The sequence below is a fragment of the Chinchilla lanigera genome, unplaced genomic scaffold (assembly GCF_000276665.1).
Source record: "Chinchilla lanigera isolate Chin_1 unplaced genomic scaffold, ChiLan1.0 scaffold00054, whole genome shotgun sequence".
In the NCBI taxonomy this organism is placed as follows: domain Eukaryota; kingdom Metazoa; phylum Chordata; class Mammalia; order Rodentia; family Chinchillidae; genus Chinchilla; species Chinchilla lanigera.
This window is the reverse complement of record NW_004955455.1, coordinates 9031309-9053112: the sequence shown is the minus strand read 5'-3', so window position 1 is coordinate 9053112 and position 21804 is coordinate 9031309. Positions and strand designations below refer to the sequence as shown.

The window sequence follows — 21804 nt, the reverse complement described above, 5'->3', positions numbered from 1 at the left end:
ACAGAAGAAACTGCTAAAAGAGAGGCTTCTTGCGGGTGAAGGTGGCTGGGAAAAGGTGTCGTAATGTTTCTTACCTTAATCGTGCAGTACTGTTTGACTTCCTAATGATATACATGCATTACTTTAATAATCATAAAAATGACGTAGCAATGCAAATGCTGCAACATTCAGTTAGCTTTATAATAGTTCACATCTGTCAAGACAGAGGTGCTATGTGGCAAGAACAGTTCGTCAGGAGCTTGGCATTGTGCGTATTTATCCAAGGGAGGGCCAGACCTGCCATGTGGCTCAGGAAAGGTACAAATACGAGCCTCGTGTATAGAAATCATGGTCCTACAGTAGCCCAAAGGGACTCTTCTGCTTCTCTACCATGTTAGCACACTGCTTCAAAGATAAGGCTGTTGGCTGCATCGAGAAGCATGTACTTTGTGGGATCTGACTATCACTAGACCTGACCCCAGTCCAGCTTCGGAGGGAGGGGCATCTGTCTGTAGAGAAGATTCTGGGCTCCCAACACTGACTAATAGGGCCACAGTTAAGTCCCAAAATAGATCCAGAAAATGGATTTAGTTTTAACACTCCACGATTCACTACTGGAAGGCTGCACTGTGTGCATGAGATGACCCAATGCCACGGGGACTAACAGAGAGCAGTGAGGTGACCTGTGCATACAGGAAGCATCTTAGGGGTCTCGCTGACCGAAATAGAGAGGCTGCAGAGTTCCCTCTCACACATCCCAAGGAGGTAGGAACTGTTTCCATTTTGCAGAAAGGGAAAATGAGGAAGGCAGGTATGTTTGGTGCCTCCCGCTTATACAGGAAGAAAGGGTGGTGCCTACTTGTAAGGCCGCCTGGCACTCTTCCACCAAGCCCTGGACCAGGTAGTACTTTGCTTCTGCTAGCAGCTCCTCGATCTCCCGGCGGCTCTCAGGCAAGGGGACAGCCCCATCTCGAAGGTAGTTGAGAATCGTACCAAAGTGCTTCCCACACCGGTCAATGAGGATCCAGCCTGCAGTGGGGAGGGAGGGGGACTAGTTACACAGCCACGCTTCTCACTTCTCACGGGAGATGTGCAGCAGAGCTGAGTCTCCTTGCTCCCTTGGTCTCCAGGGAGAGCAGCACAGAGAGCGCTGTAGTCCCACCGGCCTATCCCCAAATGCACTGCCACCACCTACAGGCCTGGTGGTTATACACAGCCCAACCCTAGACTCCTGGGGAACCAGCTCTGTGGGACACCCAGGGCCCCTGAAGCCTAAAAGCACGTTCCTGAAGTACCTTCATATATCCTTTAGAGAATACCATCCCAAAAGGGCCGAGTGCCTGTTCCCTGGATAAAATGGGTCCAAATGACCAATCCCAAAGACAGGAGAAAGGTTTTTGAGGTAAAAACATCTACTCCTCTCCAACACTATGTTCAGACTCTCAAGCAGCAGAGCCCTTCCTAAGGGAGCACAACTTCATCCCCAGACTGTGACCTCTGGTTCCAGAGTATGACCCTATACACTCCCCGGCACCACCACAGGAAGTTCTCTCTATGACTTCTTGCAACAAGCATTCATTGGCTACTGACAGCAACAGGACAGGAAACCGTGCTCTCCACAGACTCTGATGTCAAACAGCTCAGTCAACATGGACGGACAGACCCTGTTTTAAAATATATGGAAAAATGTCCTGACTGCTGATCAGAATCAGGCACAGAAAAATTCTTGCGGGTGCAGCCTGGAACATGATGCCCCTGCTTCCCAGTGTCCTACCCACTTTTGTAACTGGCCTGCTATTTCTCCACTAGGGAGCCTGAGGGTTTTCAAAATTCCTCTCCTGAAATGCAACGTCCCCACTGTACCACTGTAGTATCTGGAGGAGTCAGGACTGGATCCTGGAAAAGAAGGAGGTACTGGAAAGTGACAAAGAAACGAAGCAAAGACCGGTGATGTCTCAACAGACAACGGGAAGCACTACAAGAAGCCAGATGGATGGCTGAGCCTCACTCTTCTCCATTAGCAGGACAACCTCAGGCAGGTCTCCCCGGTCTCCTGTCCCACATCGTGGGGGAGAAAATAGTGCACAGTGCTGCTAGGAAGTTTAAACAGAAACAGGCCCTTTATGTCCCCTCCCCTGCCCTTCTCCCTGCTCCCAATTTGGGAGAAGGGGCCAGCATTTTCACTCCTAAAGCCACTGTGCCCTGCCCTGACTGCCCCTCAGTATGCAGGCCCTGGATCAGAGGCACAGGGCAACAAGAGTGAACAACACCAAGCATACCTTGCGCCCACACCAGGTTGCAAGCCTGCCGCTTCCCCCTGCCCCGCCCCTCCGCCACCACCTCCCATATCCAGCCCCTGCCAAGTGTCCTTTCATGGTCTTACTGCACTATTTGATATTCATTAGCAAGTGATCTACCCATCAGCTCATAGTTATTTCCACTGTCAGCTTCTGAAACTACTCAGCCTTCTGGTGCTGGGCCTTTTGTTTAAGAGTGGTCTCCTCCCTCCAAAGCCTTTCACTTGGTACTCCCACACCACTACACTTCCCCCGGCAGAGCAGGAAGAATGCCAAAGCGGGTGAGCGCAGTGCACGCATGTAGCCTGGAGCCCAACCCTAGTTTTCAGGAAGGAAGAGGCCCTCACAGGCATGGTAACCACACTACACTCACACTGGCCTCCAGATGTTCTCCCACTCTGCTTCTTCCTACATGTCAGACAATAAAATATGGACTTAATCTCTTACACAACTCAGATGCCCACAGAGGTCCGCAGCAGCACAAAAGAGAGCAGCCCGACAGTTGGCTGGAGAGCACGCCCCGCCTCCAGGACGGCACGCCCCGCCTCCAGGATGGCACGCCCCGCCTCCAGGACGGCACGTCCCGCCTCCAGGACGGCACGTCCCGCCTCCAGGACGGCACGCCCCACCTCCAGGACAGCACGCCCCACCTCCAGGACAGCCTCTACAGCTCCAGCCAAGAGTGGCCCGGCATGAATGTGGGCCCAGGGCCGCTAGACTCTGAGGTTCCAAACAATGCCAGAAATCCAGATTTTTCTGTGAATCGCCTGATTTTTAAGGGATGGTAAACTAACTCAAAAAGAAAAAGTCATCAACTTATTACTGAGTAAATAAAATACATGTGCAGGCAGAATCAGGCCTGAAAGCTACCACCTCAGACTCTGTTTCCCTAGAACTACTTCCTCCAAGAAACCGATGAGATGTGGAAAGGTAGTATTATCTTCCCAAATGCTCTTTTCATGGCTCATTCCTTGCATTTCTAGATAAAAACAGTCCCAGAGAGATTCAGTGACATTCCCAAGAGGGACAGGCAGGACCATGCAACAAAGAACAAGTAAGAAACTTGTAGAACTTCAGGCTTGAAAAAGAAATTCAACTCAGCTGCTCAGGGAAGACTCCATCCACATTCAGCTGTTAGGAAAAGGGCGAGAACTCCCAAAATCAATCACCCAAGTGACAGCCCGGAGTTTCCATAAACGAATAGGCAAACAGGCGGACCGTGACACTGGGGTCCAGCTCAAGAATGTCGTCAGGAAATGCCTGTGGCAAAGGAATCATACTTTGTACAAATAAGGGCAAAGGAGCCAGGCACATTCTCAGTGAGTTTTCAATTAACATTCTGACTTTAAAATATTTTGGTTGCTTTCAAAGCAAGAATCTATGCCTTACAGTCATCTCAATTGCCTGCATGAAGAAAAGCAAACAGACACTGTGTTAGTAACTTTTCTCCTTGCTGAAACAAAATACCCAACACCCACAAATTAAGGGAGGAAAGGTTTATTTAGCTCAGTTTGTAGAGGTTTCAGTCTATAACTGGCTGGCACCAAAGCAGGGTGGCTTCAAAGAGAACAGCTGATGGTGGGCAAAAGGCAGCAAAGCAACAAGGACCACAGCTCTTTCTGCCCCTTTTATCTTATGCAGGCTACTGAGGGCGGGTAGCACTCACACCCTCGGTCCTAGTGCCTTGAGCCTGTCATTGTACCACGAATTCAGCCACTTGTGAAACAGCCCCACCTATGACAGCATGAGGCTTTGGGAAGACATCTACATACAAGCCGTAACAGACACCATGCAACTTCCAGATTATGGTGACAGCTGTCCTGCTGTCATGGGCCACGCTAGCAATTTATAAAGGCTGTTGAAGTCCAGGCAGCCTGGGAATGATGACCCATGCAGTGACTGGAAAGCAAGGTGGGCAGGCAGACGGGCAGGCCCTAGACTGGGCTCCAGGATGTCTTGCAGAATGCCACAGTGGTTAAGGGCATGAGTCTATATTGGAAACCCTACTCTGCCATCTACTTAACAGATGGCATCAGTATCTCACTTGAGCTCTCTTGTCTGGAAGTTTATTCTTCTCAAAGAGCTGGCGTAAGAACAGGACGGTAGAATGGACAGAAAGCACATGGCACAGTGCTGGTTGATGGGTGGCACTCAAAATTACCTATAGGTCTTTGACAACGAGCCTATCACATTATTAAGGCTAGAGAACAGAGCAGCAGCATGTGATGGTAGCAAGTTCCAGAATCCAGGAGAGATTCGTATGGCTTTCACATACCAAGGGAGAAGGTTGCTCTGGTAGCCAAGAGCACTACCATGTATTCCTTGTCTCTGGGGACATCTGGCCTCTCCTTTCCCTTCTCTACTCCAGGAGCCTTAACCAACCTCCCCTCACCATACTATTTATACTTCATGGTTTTACGGTTACCTGATTACCTGAGATACTTGGTACAAATTTGGATTCGAGGACCCTGCCTCATTCCTGAGTCCAAAACTGTAGGGCACGATCTCCAGCCTTGGCTCTATTGACATTTTAGACTGGGTAATTCTATTATATGGGGGTAGTCCTGTACACTGTGTTTAGCTGCATTCTTGACCTCTACCCACTCAGTGCCAGCAGCAACTCCACCCCCAAATCATAACCACCAAAGGTATCTCTGGACACTGCCAGATGTCCCCTAAGTCAAAAAAAGAAAAGAAAAGAGAAAAATCCTTGTCTGAGTACCACTGACGTAGATCAAAGACCTACATGTGGGCTGGAGCGTATAGCTCTGTGGTGGGTACTTGTATAGCTGTTCCTTCCCTATGTTCCATCCTTGGCACCACCAAGAACAAGCAAACAAGACCTAAAATAAAACAGTGCAAAATGTTGAGGTATCAAAAGGCCAACACTAGAAAATATGAAGACAAGGCATCTGAAACATAAAACCACAGAGAAATAGTATACAGAGTATGTACTTCCACAAAGCCAGAAGAAAAAAGGACAATGTGTAAATAAAATGCTATCTAGGACATAAAAGACAAAATCCAAACACCACAACCAATAACCATAAAAAAATGCTTACATAGGAAATACAAACTAAAACAACAGGGTATGATATCATAATCACCTGTTTGGCAAGAGTTAAAAGGTTTGACAGTGCCAAGTGTTGGCAAAAATCCAGACCACTGCTAGGAGTGTAAATTGACACAACCACCTGAGAGCAGGCTCTGGCAGTATCTAATGAAGCAGAAGATGCTACCCTGAAGTTGACTTCTGGGACTACAATATAGGACAGAGCTCTCGGGGGTGGGTAAGATCTTTCTGCTACCATCCCTGGGGTGGACAGCTGGGACCTGGGGAATCTGGAGCCTCATTTACCAAAGTAAAAATAGGATCATCTGTGTGTGCCATCATATGGCAAAGGTTGAGAAACAATGCCATAGAAAAAAATTACATGTGCACAAAGAAAATGTTCAAGAATGTTAAGATTCCTACAGTGGAGGCTAGAAACAAACTATATAACTATCAACAGCATAGGGCTTCATCAACTGCAGGCAGTGTCTAGAACTGAACCCTCTATCACAGGGAAGTTTCTGAACTATTTATTTACAGTTCAAAGTCACAAGCATAATGCTACAAGCAAAACAGGATCACAAACAATACAGCACTACTTAGGGAATGTTTAAAAACACACCATCAGGAAGACATTATTTCATGCTATTCAGCATTGATGCTATATTGTATTATGTAAACAATAAAAGCCACACAGAGAGGAAAAAATAAGAAAAAAAAAAGGAAGACACTATTTAGGGACATAAACAGCTGTGGTAAAATACCTAGGAAAATCTACACTTGTGGTTCCCAACCCTCACTGCACACTAGGATTTCTGAGAGCCCCTCAAAGTCCAAATGCACCAGCCACACAATGTTCTATCACACCCACCTCAGGGCCAGGACACAAACACCAGTACTGAAGTTCTTGGGTGACAAGCTTGAGATCCACCTAGTGACCCCAAAGTCAAAAACAGTGGTTACCCAAGGAAGGGAAAAGGGCAAACAGACAAGGTAGAAAGAGGCTTGGTCTGAGTGCTTTTCTAGGGGAGTATGCTCATAATAAAATGAAGGGCTTGGGCCAGGGATATAGCTCGGCAGTATAGCACCTGCCCGGCAAGCGCAAGGTCCTGAGTTTAATTCCCAGCACTAAATAAATAAATAAATAAAATAACTGAAGGGCTCTTCAATCTAGTTATATAAGGATCTGCCAGAGAAGGGAAACCATGTAAGGGTGGGAAGGACCGTACCAAGCTACAGGGACCAAACAGGTGAGCACAGGCCAAGGCTAAAGGGTCTTAGAGAAGGAACTACACAATCCACGGGCCCAATGGTGATACTGACAAAGACTCATGTAAAACTTCTAGCACTGTAAGAACTGAGCTTTTCACAGGAGGAGACAGGGAAAGGCCTGCTCACTGCCAGTGTCCTCTCAGAGATGCTAGCCTTGTAGGGCATGATGTAGAAATTAATGTTTCACTCGTAAGGGCCAAAGCTGGGCATCACCTCCCCACCCTCCCTGCTTCAGCTGCTCACAGGGAGGCTCTTTCTCATAGCCACACCCCTGGCCCAAGCACAACGAAGGCTCCTCCAAGTGATCAGGCGCTGTATCAAGTTCTTTCTAATACCTCGTTCATGCCGCATAACTGCTAAACGTTACCCTTCACAACTGACAAACAAGAAACAGGCTCAGAGAAAGTCCCTTGCCCAACGCCACTATTCCAGTAAGTGGCAAATGTGTCAAAATTAGCACAATGCCTGACACTTGGGAACAGTTCCACAAATATGACCCATGACTGTTACCATGTGGCAGAGCTGGGACTTAAATTCAAGTCCAACTCTGGCTGCCAGACCCAACTCCCATGGCACACGCCTATCAGTTCTAGTATTACATGGATATGATACGGAGCTCAGACAGGCAGGGAACAAAGGGAGGCTCTTCGCCACCTTGACCCCAGGCCCCTCCTGAAACAACTGCTTTTTTAGAGACCCTTTAACGAGTCCTAGTAACATACCACCCACACTATTCTGTGCCATCAAAGCCCCTGTTCTCCCAGCAAGCTGCACTGCTGGACTCACTTGCCTGGATAAAATGCACTTGATATTTCTGTCCAGCATCCAGGCCAGGAGGAAGCTGTGACATGTAGGCAGTCTATCCCAATCTGCACCCAAGGGTGCACTTCAGGCACCGTGTGGGCCATGGTCAGGCTGTGCAGTGCTCTCCAAGGGCAACGGGACAGCTTGGCTAGGCAGGCAATGGCTGGGAGATCAGATACTCAGCCTGACTGCCCAAGCCATGGGAACCCAGCAAGGGCTTCAGCACAAAACCAGCAGTCAACCCTTAAGACTGCCTTTAGACCGCCTGGCAAGGCTGTCTAGAAGAGACTCCCACTCAGCCTTCAAAGTGGCTGCTCTTCCTGTGTGTCCCCCAACAAAAACATCTGGGTAGGGCGGAAGAAAAGCCACAACAATCCTGGATTCTTAGATAACATGTTTCCTTCTACAGCGGGAGTGCTATTGTCTTGATTTCCATAAATACTCTTAAGTGGGGTGTGGCACAGCAAAGGGGAGCCGCCCACTCATAAAGCGCTAAGTGTTTTCTAGGTGAGACACAGTTGGCAGTTCTGGGGCTCTGACTTCACCTGACCAGAAACCCAAGTTCACGGGAAGCCCAGGGAGGCAGACCCTGACCCTCTCTGGCCTTCTCAAAGATACAGAGGGAAACACCCTAATCAGCCAGCAGCCCACGCTAGAAGCACAAAGTAAAACACAGCACACCAGGCTTTAGGGCCCCAATCTCATCTGTGTGAGTAAAAACTGACCTTCTCTCCCAAGTCCATTTCCCTGGAAGGCGGGGGCACTAGCACTGAAGGCCAGACTCAAACAGGTAAGGTAGGGCAGGGCCAAGCCACGCTGCGGTGCAGCCTGGCCTTAAGCAATCTCAGGCAGAGGGATGAAGGACAGGGATACCTGTAAATCTCATATGACCTGCCCTAACCCCAACCAGGTAAATGTACCCCTGGGCACATGCCCTTCGAATGTTCCAGGTGGGTGGGAAGCAGCAATTCTTTGCCTTGTACTAACGCAATTTTGAACAGGCATGTATAATGCAGCACTGTGCTCAATCTAGCAGGTGAGGAAAATGAGACATCAAAAGATGAAGGCACTTGGTTAGGATCACTGGATCCTAAATGGGGAGCTCGGACTCAAGTCTAGGTCTGTCAGTCTCTGTCTGGACCCCATCCTAGAAGAATGGGGTCCCGAGAAAACCCTGCCTCTTTCAGGCTCAAGTGTCATTCTGAAGTCACAAAACTGAAGGGAACCAACTAGGGCAGCTGGCCTAGATTGCGTTTTACAGAGAAGCAAGCTGAGGCCAGAAAGGACGTGTCTCAAAGGCACAGAGCAAATCCGCAACTACTCCAAGACTCAAAGAGTCCTTGTCCAAGTGACCCCTATTTGCCACCACATCTTGGATCCAATGTCACTGCCTCAGGAAAGCCCACCTGGACCACACCCAGACCAGATCCAGTCTCCCTGTGACTCTCAGGGCTCCCTGCACACTTCGAGAATGCTGAGCTCAACCAGAAGTTCTATCTGGGTGCTCACTCAGTGTTGGTCTTCTCAAGCAGACTGAAGCCCTCAAACACAAGCATGTCCTCGGCACCTGGCATAGTGCCAAGTGCACAACTGGAAGCAGACAGCTGGCACAAGGGCTCACCTTCACTGTCAGTGAGCACTTCCATGCGCCCACTGAACATGGCTTTCAGCATGGTGTCCTGCTTGGTCAGCGTCTGCATGGTGGTGTAGTACAGCGCTCCCCCGACATTCAGCTTCACGTACTTGGAGCTGGGACTTGCGCCCTTGAAGGAAGTGGTGCGGGTAGCAGCCGCTGGTACCGCTGAGCTCACCACACTTTCTCCTGACATCTCTTCCTGCCGGTGAAGAAGACACAGGGTCACCACACCAAGCCTAGTTTTCCCTTTTCAGCCTACAGGCTAAATGCTCTGCATGGTCCACACATGTACTGCATTTTTAGCCAGGCATGGCGGCACTCACCTGTAATCTCAGCACTGTGGGTGGCTAAGGCAAGAGGATTGCAAATTCAAGTCCACCTGGGTAAATCATGAGACCTTGTCTTAAGATTTAAAAAAAAAAGGGGGGGTGGGAGATATAGTTCAGTGTGAAGGCCCTGGGTTCAATCTGAAGTACCAAAAAAAACTTTTAAGAGATCATAAAAAAATCTGGATTTCTGGCTTGTCTTAAAATCAGAGACCAAAGCCAGGTATGGTGGCACACACCTGTAATCCCAGCACTCAGGAGGCAGAGGCAGGAGGATCACTGTGAGTTTGAGGCCAGCCTGGGCTACATAAGAGAGTTCAAGGCCAGTCTGGACTACATAGTGAGACCCTGTCTCAAAAAAAAGAAAAAAAAAGAAAAAAAGTGTAAGCCGGGTGTGGTGGAAAACGCCTATAATCCCAGCACTCAGGAGGCTGAGGGAGGAGGACTGTTGCAAGTTCAAGACCAGCCTGGGCTACAAAGTGAGCTCAAGACCAGCCTGAACTGCAGAGTGAGACCCTGTCTCAAAAAAACAAAAATAAATAAATAAATAAAGCTATCTGTGGGATGACGGGGACAAGCAGAGTGAGTCTGCGCCTCCTCCATTCTGTCTGTGGGACAGTGGGGACTTCTGAGCATAGTGAGTCCATCACCTGTGATCTCTCCATTCCCTTTGTGGGACTGTGGAGTCTGCAAGCAGAATGAGTCTACCCACCCACACCTACACCCCCACACACTTCCCACATCTCCCCCCAGCGCTTCCTCCATTCTCTCTGTGGGAAGGTGGGGCCTCCGAGCAGAGGGCTGCAGGGTCTTTGAGGGGAGTGTAAGGTTTACACAAGCTTTTGTAGAGGAGACTGATAGGAGCCCCAGACCTGAGACCCAGGACAATAGCCAGATCCCAGGTGCACAGGTACACACACGACCTCAAAGAGCACAGTGATTGGAGAGACCATCAGTGTGGAAGCATCTGATGCAGCAGCAAGAAGCTAGGGGTTCAATTCTGGAGAACTCTACCAGCGGAAGTCCAGTACCAGGCCCCTCATCAAGAAGCCAGGATCAGCTCCATACCCAACACATTTCTGGGATTAAATATGGACACTATCACAGAACTGTAGGCAACAGAGGTATTTTACTATTTTCATTCTCCCTTGTTTGTCTGATTGGATACCCCCTCCCGTCTGGATCTTGTTTTCTTCCGTATTTTGTAGTTATTTTTTATTTGGAGTTTTTATATTTTCTTTTTCTATATTTCTCTTCCTCTCTCTCATTCCTTTTTTTTCTTTTTCTCCTTTGGTTGACTTTTGATCTTTTTCTTTCTTCCTTCTTTTTTCTTTTTTTTTTTTTTTTTTGGTTTTTCTCTGGTACCGGGAACCAAACTCACAACCTTGTGCTTGCCAGGCAAGCGCTTTTGCCGCTGAGCTAAATCCCCAGCCCCTCCCTTCTTTTTTCAATGTCTAGGTTTCTCACCTTTTTTCATGCTCTTCTATAAACAAAGCGGCAACTGAAACTATTTATTACTAACTGGACTACTTTAGCCAGGATGTCATACATGTTATAAAGTTTTTCTCTCCTGTCTGATAAGACTGACTGTACGAGGTCATAGTCACCACCACAGCCCAGTATCAAAGGATTAGGAACTGAGCCAAAGAGTAACCTTGAGTCCTCTATAAATTGGGAAACTAGAGCTTTGGGACTGCTATAAGAAACCACTTACGTCTAGAAGATATCCCTGAGGAACAAACACCCTCTAGGGAAACCTAAATACTAGTGATAAAGCTATGTATCATAAGAAACCAGCAAGTATCAACACAGAAAACAAAACATAAAAGAGAAAACAGAAAAGGACAAGATTCAGAAGCAAAATGCAACTCCATACCTCCTGGTCCACCCGGGACAAGCTTGGAACTCAAGGAGATAGATGAAATTGGAAACCAAACCCTGGAACTTTCTGAAATGATAGCAGCAGAAGTGAAAAAACAAGTGGAAAAGGCTATGGAGAAAAATCAATTCTCAGGTACAGAAAAATATGATGCTTAAAATAAAAGATATTAGAAAAGACAGATAATAGAATAGATGAGCTTAGAAAAATGACAGGAACAAATAGGAAAGAAATGGAATCCATGAAACAGATCAAAATAGAAATCCAAGAGATTAAAAACTCCACTGAAAGTATATGCAACAGGTTGAATGAAGAAGATAGGATTTCAGATCTTGAAGACAGAAAAATTAGCAAGAGACGATGAAAAAACAATCCAACAGCTACAAGATGAAACAAAGAATAACAACATAAAATTGACTGGGGTCAATCAATGAGAAAGCTGGAGACAGCACAAATGACATAAAAACACTCTTCACAGAAATAATGGCAGAAAACTTCCCAAGCGTGGATAAAGAATTTGATATACAAATAAATGAAGCATTTAGAACTCCTAACATTCCTGACCAAAATAAAACTATACCAAGACATATAATAATCAAGATTCCAGAAATTCAGCACAAGAATAAAATATTAAAAGCTGTTAAGAGAGAAGAAACAGATAACTTATAAAGGAAAACCCATCAAAATCATGCTAGACTTCTCAACACAGACCCTCAAGTCAAGAATAGCTTGGAGTGAAGTATTTCAAGTCCTGAAAGAAAACAACTTCCAGCCCAGATTGACGTACCCAGCAAAATTATCTTTCAAAATTAATGGAGAAATAAGATACTTCCATGACAAATAACTGAAAAGGTTTATGTACACCAAACCAATGCTACAAAGAATACGAAAAGATACATTAGAGATAAAAACGACCACATTCCAAGAACAACAGAAAAAAACCACTAGGCATGGCAAGCAATTAAACAAAGGGGAAAAGCAAGGAACCAACAGCAGGAAAATACCATGACCAATATAAGCCAATACATATCAGTTATAACTATCAATGCAAATGGCCTCAATCAAAAGAAACAGACTGGCAGAGTGGACCAAGAAACAAGATCCAACAATATGCTGTATACAAGAAACACATTTAACACAAAAAGAAATTCACAGACTGAAAATCAAAGGATGGAAAACAATCTTCCATGCAACAGGAACTCAGAAAAAAGCAGGAGTAGCTATTCTTTTTGCAGACAATGTCAACTTCAAACCAAGGATGATCAAAAAGGATAAAGAAGGTCACTACATACTTGTTAGGGGGAAACTTCAAGAGGGAAAGATAATAATCATAAATATTTATGCACCAAATACAGCAGCACCCAACTATGTAAGACAATTATTAATAGATATGAAAAATCAAATAAGCAATAACACAATTTTAATAGGAGACTACAATACCCCACTGTCACAAAGAGATAGATCAACTAGACAAAAAATCAGCAAAGAAATAATAGAACTGAACCAAACCTGTGAAAAAATGGATTTAATAGACATTCACAGAATGTTCCATCCCACAGCATCAGAATACACATTCTTCTCAGTTGTACACAGGACGTTCGCTAAAATAGACCACATACTAGCCCATAGAGCATGCTTAACTAAATGCAATGGAATTTAAAATTATCCCATGAACATTATCTGACCATACTGCAGTGAAATTGGAAATTAATGACAAAAGGAACCACAAAAACTCCATAAACACATGGAAATTAAATAACAGCCTACTGAATAACCAGTGGGTCACAGATGAAATTAAAGAACAAGTTAACAATATCTACAAACAAACAAAAATGTTAACACAGCTTACCTGAATCTGTGGGATGCAATGAAAGCAGTCCTCAGAGGGAAGTTTATAGCAGTAAACTTACACATCAGGAAAACAGAATGAGAACAAATAAATAGCCTAATGCTCCACCTTAAACTTTTAGAAAAAGAAGAACAAGTCAAGGCCAAAGCCCAAAGAAGGGAGGAAATTATAAAAATCAGGGCAGAAACTAACACAACTGAGACTAAGAAAATAATACAAAGAATTAATGAATCAGAAAGTTGGTTCTTTGAAAGAATAAATAAAATTGATAAACCCTTCACCAACCTTATCAAAAAAAGGAAAGAAAAAACTCAAATTCATGCAACAAGGAATGAAAAGGGTGAAATCACTACAGATCCTATAGAAATTCAGAAGACCATCAATACCTACTTTGAAATCTTTACTCCCATAGGGTAGAAAACACAGAAGAAATGAACAGATTCTTAGATACTTATGAATTACCAAAGTTGAATCAGGAAGATATAAAAACTCTGAATAACTCAATATCAATTAATGAAATTAAAAATGTGATTAAAAACCTACCAACAAAGAAAAGCCCAGGCCCTGATGTATTCACAGCTGAATTCTACAAGAAATTCAGTGAAGATTTAATGCCAACATTCCTCAAACTCTTCAGTGAAATTGATTTTTTTTTCCCCCGGTACTGGGAATCAAACTTACAACCTTGCACTTGCCAGGCAAGCACTGTGCCACTGAGCTAAATCCCCAGCCTTCAATGAAATTGAAAAGGAAGAAATTTTCCCTAACTCATTTCTGGAGGCAAGTATCATACTGATACCAAAACCAGAGAAAGACCCAACCACAAAAGAAAATTACAGACCAATCTTCCTAATGAACATACATGCAAAGATACTCAATAAAACACTAGCAAAGAGAACTCAGCATATCGTCAAGAAGATTATACACTATGACCAAGCGGGATTCATCCCAGGGATGCAGGGATGGCTCAGTATATACAAATCAATAAATGTAATATACCATATCAACAGAGCCAAAGACAAAAACCACATGATCATTTCAGTAGATGCAGAAGAAGCTTCTGACAAAGTCCAACACTCATTCATGATAAAAATCCTACAGAAAATAGGAATAAATGGTCTTTACCTCAATCTGATAAAAGCCATCTATGACAAACCAACAGCCAACATCATACTAAAAGGACAAAAACTAAAAACTTTTACTTTAAAATCAGGAACAAGACAAGGATGTCCACTGTCACCACCCCTATTCAATATAGTGCTGGAAACATTAGCCAGAGCAATTAGACAAGAAGGAGAAGTAAAAGGAATAAAGACAGGAAAGGAAGAAGTGAAATTATCGTTATTCACAGATGGCATGATACTCTACATAGAAGATCCCAAAAACTCCACCAACAGACTCCTAGAATTAATAAACAAATTCAGTAGCATAGCTGCATACAAAGTCAACACTCAAAAATCAATGGCATTCCTATACACAAACAACAAACATACTGAGAGAGAAACTAAGGAAACCACACCTTTTACAATAGACTCCAAAAAATTAAAATATTTAGGAATCAATCTAACAAAAGCAGTAAAAGATCTATACAGTGAAATCTACAGTATTCTGAAAAAAGAGATCAAAGAGGATTTCAGAAAATGGAAAGATATTCCTTGCTCATGGATAGGAAGAACCAAAATTGTGAAAATGGCCATACTTCCTAAATTGTTGTAGAGATTCAATGCAATCCCAATTAAAACACCTGAAAGAGTAAATAAAATCTAAAAGGTACAATAGATATTGTGAAAAGGAAAGCAACTGCTCAAAATGAAAGAACAACTGGGATGAGAGAAAAGAGAAAAGAAGGGAAAAATACCTATATATATATATATATATATTCACACAAGATAGCTAAGATAATTGTACTAATTTCTATTGTGTTACTGAAAGGAACAATTAATGCTTAATTGCTTGATCAGTCTTACAGGCCTCTGTTTGTCTGAGTACCCAATTTGAAGATAACAATATGTAAAACAAGAACCATTGTTAAATTCCTATATCACCTTGTCGGAAATTCTGTATTGCTTTTGTTGTTTTTGTGTTGTTTTATTTATGTCTGTGTGTCTGTTAATATGTTTCAGCTCTTCTATCTTTAAAATAAAAATCTTAAAAATATAGATAAATACATCAGAAACCAACTGCACCCTAGAAAGTGGTACACTTCCCCAGTTTACTCCAAACCACACCCAGTAGTGTCATACTCTGACCTCACTTGCTAAACCTATAGTTAGAAGTTTGCCACTTTCTTTTTTTTAAACAGGTCTCAACATGTAGCCCAGGCTGGCCTTGAACTCACTATGTAGGCAAGGGTGGCCTCGAATTTGTGGCAATCCTCTTGCCTCAGCCTCCTGAGTGCTGGGATTACAGGTGTGCATCCCCATACTTGGCTGCCACTAACTTTTGTGTTACAAGGACTTCCTTTCTGCCTAGTACCTATATAAATAGCATGTCTGCATCCTAAAGCAGCCCAAAGCACTGCCCAGGTCTTTCTACCTCTCCTATGACAGACACCACTAAACAGATAAAAGTGCTAGCTGAAAAAAAATGGGCACATGAATTTCTGAGGTAAGCAGGCCTGGGAAAGCAGACTAGCACCTGGCACAGATGTACTCCAGGACACTGTGTGTATGCATGTGTATGAATTGTGTGTGTGTGTGTGTGTGTGTGTGTGTGTATGTGTGTGTGTGTGTTGTGTGTGTAACACTAGGTATTAAAACCAGGACCTTCACACTAAGCTATACCCTGGTCTTTTGTTTCATTTTAAGACAAGATCTTACTAAATCACTAAGCTGTCCAGGCTGGACTGACACCTGATCCTCCTGCCTCAGCCTCCCAGAGTGCTGGAATTCACATGTACGCCACCAGGCCTGACAAGAAATTGTTTCTTCAATGAATGATTCTTTAAATTCTGTAGCTGAAGATGTCCAAAAATGGACTATATCTTTCCGGAACCTAGCGCACAACACAGAGAAAAAGAAAAGCAGCCCTGACGGCCAGTCAGATGAAAACATCACAAGAAGTAAGTTTTCAAAAGCTCAGGCTGAGCTCACTGGGGGACTCTGTGGCCTGCTGCCAGTCATAAAAGCAAAGAGGCAAAGAGGAAGTGGTGACTCCTTCTTTCCACTTTTCCTTTGAAATCAGACTCTGGAGACCCTTACCATAACAGTTACAGCCCACCATATCCTGCACAAAAACTGTTCACAGGATGACAGTGGTAACTTACAGGAATAAACAGCTTCCCAAAACTTTGAACGCCTGAAGGGAAAACGGTGAGGAATGCGGGGCGAGGGTTTAAAGAAATTTGCCCCCAACTGGAAATGCTTTTCTAGCATCCTTTTCAGAAGTAAATTTACACAATAACCTGTCTATGAGAAATAGTCTTGCCATCTTCTGAGGCACCTACCATAAAAGAGAGAAAAAAAGGACATAAAGTACATGTATTTTTCTGGGGTTTCCAATGCCTCTGTAAAGATAATTTGCATATAATAAAGTATATGTCAAGTGTACAGTAGATGAATTTTGAACTATTCGTGTATCTGTGTGTCTACCCCAATCAAGATACAGAATACTTCCATGGCTCCAGAAGGCCCCTCCATGCCCCTTCATCATTAACTTCTACCACCACATATGACTTTCTGAAATCTGAACAGTGCTGGAAGGCAGCTATCATTATTCTCATTTCATGGATTTGGAGTCCACGGCTCAGAGAGGATCAGACACTTCTCAAAGGTGAGTCAGAGGCAAGCAAGCGGAAAAACCATGGGCAAGTCCTGGCTGGCCTGGAGCCCCTGAGGCCTGGTGTATTTAGAAATATGATACATAAATAGAGACAGCAGAGCCCTCTCCTCCTCTCTTCCAAAAAAACAAAACTTTAAAAAGCTGGGAAGCAGTGTATGTTGAAGGATTCGGGACTGAGAGTCAGATGGGTGTTTAAGGCCCAAACCCTGCCACATAGGAATCTATTTCCACCATTCAAATGAGGGCAACAGCCACCCGCAACCCCCGGTTAGGATGGAGGCCACAGAAAGCACTCAGCATCAACTGGCTCAAACATGAAACATTCAAATTGTGATCATTCGGGAATGTTCTCACAGTCTCAAATTATCTCCTCTTAGAGACTGTTTCCAGCTCTAATGACAACTTGAACTGCACAGACAGAAGCCTGAGACTCCAGGTCAGGCAATGAAAGCACTAAACCTTCCCATAGCGCATCCCTCTCAAAGCCAGTCAACCCAATACCCAGAAAGGCCTTGGAGAGCAGCTTCGGGCTGTGTTCATGTGCTCAGGCCCTGGTTATAGTGAACTGAAGACACAAAGCAGTGGGTAATAAACTTCTCACAGCAAGCCTCTCTACCGAGGCCTCTCCTTGCCATTCCTACAGGGATCCTGCTGTTTTATTCCTTTCAGAGGTTTGGTTACCTTATTAATAAGGTTGGGGAGGTGGAGCAGGAGAGAGCAAAATTATTTACAAGAATCAGAGAAGTAATACCTGAGATACTGGTTTTGGATTCTATTCAATCAGAAATATGAGTTAGTAAGGTAAGTCCATGAACCTTCCTTCCCATTTGCCCTGAATATACAGTCACTGATGCTAAATAATGACTCTCTACCTGGTCACACACTGGACTCACTAAGGGAGCTTAAAAAATATTAATGTCAGGGTCATAGTCACAGAAATTCTGTTATCATTGGTCTAAGGGTGTAGCGTAGAAGAAGAATTTAAAACTCCCCCCACACCTGTAATTTCAGCACTCAGGAGCCTGAACCCAGAGGACTGTGATTTTGAGGTCAGCCTGAGCTACACAGTAAGACTCTGTCTCAAAACAAAACAAAAAAAAAAAATTCAATGCTTCCAGGCAACTCTAATACATAGCCAAGACTGCAAACCACTGTCCTTAAAAGTCTTGTACTCCTCAATTAGGCTATAATTAACTCCATGGTCTTAGAGAAGCTCTCCTACCTCTTGCTTTGTTGGCCCAGTGAATTCCTGACCCACTCATACAAACAAACCATAAATAAAAGCAACTCTCCACTTCATGGCTTCAGAGTCATAGGCTGGAGGCAACTGTATGCATGCTTCAAAAACAAAAAGAGCTGAAAGGAAAAAGTCTTGACTTGAACAGAGATCCAGATTAAGTGCAGTAAAGAAAAATCCCCAGAGAACTGCCTCATGTATGCATGTGTGTGCATGTGGAGGGAAACTAGACTGGGCCTGGCAGACCTAGACCACAATCCCAATCCCACCATGTCTTGATGTTCAGAAGAGTGACTTCACCCAAAATTCAGCTTCCTGATTTGTAAAATGGAGTGTTGAAACTATAATCTTCAAAAACTGCTCAAGGAATGAATGTTAAAGCACTTGGCACCTCGTCATTGATTTCCTTTCTATCCTACCCACTAGAATCACTTGGACTGTATCTCAGATCAATTAATCAGAATTCTGTAGGAAGATGACAGCTCAGTAACTAGTATTTAAAAATCACTTCAGCCTGCCTGGCAAGTGCAAGGTCCTCAGTTGGATTCTCGGTACCAAAAAAAGAAGTTTCATCATTGGGCGTGGTGGCGCATGCCTGTAATCCCAGCACTCAGGAGGCTGAGGCAGGAGGATCATTGTGAGTTCAAGACCAACCTGGGCTACAAAGTGAGCTCAAGGTCAGCCTGAACTGCATAGTGAGACTCTGACTCAAAAAGACAAAACAAACACATGAACCAAAAAAAAAAAAAAAATGGGGTTAAAAGCAACCAGGTATGGTGGCACATGCCTGTAATCCCAACACTTGGGAGGCTGAGGCAGGAGGATTGTTGCGAGTTCAAGATCAGCCCGGGCTACAAAGTGAGCTCAAGGCCAGCCTGAACTGCTGAGCGAGACCCTGTCTCAAAACAGACAAAAAAAAAAAAAAAAATCACTTCAGGTGACTCAGATGTGCTTCCAGGGCTCAGTACCACTGGACTAAGTGCTGCTTTAATCAACTTGATCTAAGAATCATAAGAACATGTTGCAGAAAAACATGACGTTGGGAACTCTTACAGCAAGGAAGTTTAAAAAACACTGCATTGAAACTAAGCAAAACACTTCCCAAATTGTGGGCGTGCCCATAACTCAAAAGCCTGCTATTCCATTTCAATCAAAAAAACTGAGTCAGTCACACAAATGTAACATTACTTTGGATCGAGGACTTCCTTATAAAACAGCTAGTGGTAACTCCAATGCTCCCCTACCACGGTTAGCATTCTGGCCCAGGCTATAAACAAGGAAAAATGATCTGGACTAACCTTTGGTCATCCCCACCAAGGGACAAAGAGCTATTCAAGGAACAGACCCTTGAGGATCCAAGTAAACAGACTTTCTCACAGCTGAGACAGCAATATGAGACAACCTCCATTCCTGAGGTGTGGCCACCTGAGGCCTGAACGGAAGTGACTAGATATGTACCTAGACACCGGTTGGCGGTGGACTGCGTGGCAAAGTTACCCTGAACTCAGACCCCTGGCATTCATTCCTCCCCAGAATTCCAAGCACTGAACACACATTGGCCTGCCAGTTCCCTCTTACCCATGTGTTCAGAGGAACCTGACAGCCCCTTCCCCACAACTCAGGGACCCTTGCTACACCCTCCAAGATACCAAACGCTCCCTCCAAGAATTCCCACTTTACTATCTCATAACCTACTATCTTCCTTTAACAATCCCCCAAATCTTCATTTTCCACCCCAAATGTGTGTTTTCAATGACATGTCTTTGTTCTCACAATCTTCACTCTGATTTCCAGCAAGCATTCACGATTGAAGAGACTCTCCACTCACCCACATACACATCTACTCCTCAAACCCAAAGCACTTGCCCAGAACCTCGATAGCCAGAGACCCTCCAATTCTCCCCCTTGCCCCTCCCCCTTCCCGCCCCTCATCCAATCCCCCAAACTGCCTCTCCAACTACCGCGACCGATTCTTATACCACCACCTCCCTTCGGTCCTCTCTCCACTCTGTCGCTGCCCGGCCTCCTCCGCCGCTGAGAGCCCCCAAATCGAGGACACCGTCCTCCTTACCATGAAAAGTCGGAGGACGTCGGAGTCTCCAAATCCGGACTGAAAGCGGCAGGAAACACCCAGCTTATACGAGCCGGGGGCGGAGGCGGGACTGGGGTGGAAACTTCCGCTGATGTCATCCCACTTCCGCCTCTCAGGGGACACCATCCTAAAGTGTCCGATGTGGTCTCAGCTATTACCGCTTTCTTTGTATCCTCCCCTGCCGGGATGGGTTCCATCTCCTCTCGGCTGAGTCAGGCATTTATTTAACTCCTGAATGTTCAGGTTTGTCATCTGCCAAGGAAGAAGACAGGCGTAAGGAGGTTTTTCTTCCCTGTCAAATAAGCTCTGCGGAACTCTTGTTTCCAGCAACCGGATACTTGCTTCCTGGAGGAGTTTGGAGAGAGAACACCCCGGGGCAAGATGGCGGTGGGTCTTTGGCTGATGCCCCGGGTCTGGCAGAACTCGGGGATACTGGGCTGAGGCGGTGGGAGTTGCAGCCCGGACCCCGAGCGCGGGGCCTCGAATGGATAAAGGTCTACGGCCTGCGGGTAGCGAATGGGAACGAGGGTCTTCTGTTCTCTGGGTGGGGCCGGGGACTGGGAGGGAGGTGGTTCTGGAGCCGAGTCAGCTTGGTCAGTCGGAGGGGCAGGTTCTATGGGACGGCTTTCGATGCCCAGGGGTCTTTGCACCTCTTTTGTTCTTTGAGGCGATAACCCTGAATGAGTGAACTAATACCGAAACGAAAAGGCTTTGTTGTGGTTGTTGATGCCGAGGAAAGACACTGGGCCTCAGGATTCACTCAAACTGGAGTTCGATTTCTATTCGCTTGCTTTGTGACCCTGGATGAGTTTACTCACCTCTCTCTCGGGTTCCTCCCCTGTAAATGGAATAATTGGCTTGTTTCCTAGACAGTGTTTCATGGCACTTTTAGTACCTACCATACCTAAAACTCTGCTCCTTAATAAAGAAAAGCTCAGTCGTGATTCGACTTGGAGCTAGCCTCATGGGCAACCTTGCGTGCTTAGCTACTCTTAGCTTTGTCTTTCTGTGAAGGAGGAACCCTGAATCTTGTATGGTATATTTACCAACAAGTCATTGCTTTGCGTTCAAATTTAGGAGCCCATAGAACTCTGGCAAGTCATGTCCACTCTGTGTTTCATTTTCCTCACTGAAGATGGAATTGGTATTAGCACCCACCTAGATAGTTTGTAGTTTTCAATAAATGATAACTAATATTAATAGTTTTTCCAAGTCCTGTTGTGTATTCCGGAGTTTAAAAAAAGTTACTGAGACCTAACAAGATAGAGCTGTTGAGAAAACAGGATTAAATATCTGTACAGAACCTGGTACATAGTCTGTAACAAGTTGTTATGGCCATTAAACTGGCAGCCCTTCTCACCATACAGAAAAAATCATTACGTAGTTAATATTTACGGTAGTTAACCCTGGGGCAGTACTCTCTGGACTGTCATGGGCGCTTGTAATTCTCCATGAAGTTGGCCTCATCCAGAAAAGACTGATTTTGAGCAGGTATCATGGAAATATAGAGGTAGTACAGAGTTTAAATCCTGTTGGTATTAAAATCATAATGGTGTAACCTTGGGCTGTATTATTTATATATATATAATTAAAGTATATGT

At 44.7% G+C, this 21804-nt stretch overlaps 2 protein-coding genes across 5 annotated transcripts in view; one reads left to right on the top strand and one right to left on the bottom strand.

Moving 5' to 3' along the window:
* Positions 1–20416, bottom strand: part of Kctd10 (potassium channel tetramerization domain containing 10) — a 32131-nt gene extending 11715 nt beyond the window's left edge. For both annotated transcript variants that reach the window (XM_005396451.2, XM_005396452.2), the window contains exons 1-3: positions 20183–20416; positions 9026–9239; positions 839–1008 (exon numbers count right to left, since the gene is read on the bottom strand). In XM_005396451.2, the coding sequence (XP_005396508.1) occupies positions 839–1008; positions 9026–9239; positions 20183–20329 (531 nt within the window). In that variant the 5' untranslated portion in view covers positions 20330–20416. The remainder of the gene's footprint in view (positions 1–838; positions 1009–9025; positions 9240–20182) is intronic.
* An 87-nt stretch (positions 20417–20503) lies between these two features.
* The window catches only part of Ube3b (ubiquitin protein ligase E3B), a 50317-nt gene continuing 49016 nt past the window's right edge, over positions 20504–21804 (top strand). The window contains exon 1 of one of the 3 annotated variants that reach the window (XM_005396453.2): positions 20504–20590. In XM_005396453.2, the coding sequence (XP_005396510.1) occupies positions 20585–20590 (6 nt within the window). In that variant the 5' untranslated portion in view covers positions 20504–20584. Of the gene's footprint in view, positions 20713–21804 lie in introns of all 3 variants that reach the window. The other 2 variants (XM_013520336.1, XM_005396454.2) reach the window with 2 other exon arrangements.